General features: G+C 56.1%; 3 protein-coding genes across 3 annotated transcripts; all 3 read left to right on the top strand.

Moving 5' to 3' along the window:
• Positions 1-515, top strand: DQ04_17181020 (trans-sialidase; the record flags this gene model as incomplete). Its single annotated transcript, XM_009317559.1, has 1 exon — positions 1-515. A coding segment is annotated over one exon (515 nt), but the record flags the coding sequence as incomplete, so codon positions are not given.
• Positions 516-913: 398 nt separating this feature from the next.
• Positions 914-1378, top strand: DQ04_17181010 (rab1 small GTP-binding protein; the record flags this gene model as incomplete). The annotated part of the gene is made up of 1 exon (XM_009317558.1): positions 914-1378. One exon carries the CDS (start codon positions 914-916, stop codon positions 1376-1378), a length of 465 nt encoding a protein of 154 aa, XP_009315833.1.
• A 217-nt stretch (positions 1379-1595) lies between these two features.
• Positions 1596-2319, top strand: DQ04_17181000 (BES15S03c; the record flags this gene model as incomplete). Its single annotated transcript, XM_009317557.1, has 1 exon — positions 1596-2319. A coding segment is annotated over one exon (724 nt), but the record flags the coding sequence as incomplete, so codon positions are not given.

Here is a 2319-nt window from a genome sequence, read left to right as displayed (position 1 = left end):
CCGCAGGGGGATCACCGGTTCAGATGTTTTTAGCCGGTCTTCAACGAAAGGCGGCCGCAAGCCCCATCAAAGAGGCCCGCCCCATGGAGAGACGGGGGCTGGATCTCGTCGGCTATTTGTCGACCTTGGAGAATGGCCAGTTGACTCTACGGCTTGCCTGGGTCACAGCCAGTCGGTGGGGAGAAATCGCTCTACTCCAAAAGGAAAATTTTATTCCCCACCCTCAATACAAGGAAGCCCTCATTGTAGATTGGGGGGCCCTCCCAAAGACTTTCAAGATCGACCCTCACAGAGCGGCGCGGTACGCGGTTATCGGGGGAGAGGATGCAAAGAGGGTGAGAGGCGTCACCAAAGGAATGGTGGAGGGGGAAAGGCCCACAATGTTAACCACAAGAGACATGGAAAACCTACTCCGCCCACTCGACATGACAGCGCGTTCCATCAAAAGAGGGGCACTGGCGCAAGCAGCCGCAGCGGTGATCGAACACGACCTCGGCCCTCGCCTGCTGGTTTAGTTGGGGAAACACGCAGACCCCCTAGAGCCGCCACGCAGCACAGCTCGCTACATAGGGCCGTAGGTCGCTTTGGCCAACAAATCCGCACACCTGACGGCATATATGTAGACGAGGTCAGCAAATGAGCAATGTCTCCATGGGCCTGTCCGGGCAGAGGGCAAGAGCAGGGACCACTTTTTAAGGGACATAGCATTTTGCGACGTACCCATCATACGCGGGTGGCCGATCAGAGCGACGAACGCAGGTTACCGTTACAAAAGGTAGATGTGGATACTCTCTCACTGCGCTGGGTCCGGAGCCGGCTCAATTCTAAGGCTCTGGAACGGTTAAACCAAGTGTGGGACTTGGCGCGACAGCCGGCTAATTTCCGGACAGGGGGACGAGAGCCTCTCTTGAGAATGGCAGAAGGGGATGCCCGGGCGATGGAGAAGGCCGGTTTTATTCAAACCGCATCAAAGCCACCCACTACTGGTTGGGTGATGCCTTTTGCAGTCGTGGGGGAAAAACCGTCTGGCCCACGGCGACGTTTCATAGCATGGCCAAAAGCTAAAAATGAACAAGAGGACTACGAGGGTATGGTTCCTCTAGGGCGCACTTCCCGTTACCTGGGTGCGGTGTGCGATGGGGCTGCCGCCATTTTAGATCTCAAGGCATCCTTTTTCCAGGTGGGTTTGCCAGCCGAAAGACGCAGAAATTTCCGTTGCCGCACGGAGAAGGGGGAGCTCGTTGAAATCACGCGGCTCCCAATAGGGTATAAATGTAGTCCGGAAATCGCGTACACGATCTCAAGGGTTTTGGCGGGGGACCCCGAGGTGGTTAAACCGCGTTATGCGGCCCCGCCGGAGTTAACTCTACACGTGTAGATTGGTAATCTTCGTATCACAGGGCCACGCAGAGCGTAAAGTCGTGGGGGACATTATTATGACAAATATGCGCGAATGCGGTGCAACGGTGGGAGAGCACGAGGCTCCCACCGCGCGTTACGAATTCATAGGGGTCTGTTTCAACCACATTGCGAAAACAGTTTTTCTCAGTTAGAAGACGTTGCGGGACTTGAAGAGTGCCACACCCCTCCATAAGATGTCGGTTGAGGAATTGAAAAGCTTCACTTCACGCATGATGTATGCAGCGGGGGTTCAAGGGGGTTCGCTTTTTCGGTATTATTTCTTTTTGAAAACGGTGCGCCGAAGACTGTCGCGGCTCAACAGAGGGCTGGTAGAGGCCCATGGCCCGGCCGCTCTGCCCCTTTTTGCCCTTAAGATCGGACAGGGGTGTCTGGACACTTTGTTGCAGAATAATCCTGTCAACCCCCCGAGGGCAAAATCGACCTCAGGGGCTTTAGTGTCCGACGCCTCTCTATATGGATGGGGCGCGCTTTTGCTTAAGGATAACGGGGGGTGTGTGGGCTGCAGGGGGCGCGTGGGAGCAGGCCCCCCACATTATTTCACAGGCCGAAGCGAGGGAGATGGGACTGGCCTTGCTCGCTTTCAAGGGGAATTTTCCGATTCAACTCCATATATGTATCGATCCTTGGTGATGCCGGCCACCCCATCGTGGTACCAAGGCCCAGTGCCCCGTATTGTCGGGGGAAGCCAAGCGCCAGCAACGTTCGCCACTTGGAGAACAGTGCGGCGCCAGGCTTACGGCATCACGAAGTACCAGGGCCCGCCGCGTCTTGCTTGGACGCAGTGTTATCCTTGTCGGTCTTGGGGCGCATTGCGCCGTGCCGTCAGCAGTATCATCCGCACAAAGTTACTGCTTAGTGGAAATGTGGAAGAGAATCCCGGCCCTACATTGAGGGGCA

The sequence above is a fragment of the Trypanosoma grayi genome (genome assembly GCF_000691245.1).
Source record: "Trypanosoma grayi strain ANR4 Tgr_1718_V1, whole genome shotgun sequence".
NCBI classification, from domain to species: domain Eukaryota; phylum Euglenozoa; class Kinetoplastea; order Trypanosomatida; family Trypanosomatidae; genus Trypanosoma; species Trypanosoma grayi.
This window is presented reverse-complemented; position numbering and strand designations above follow the sequence as displayed.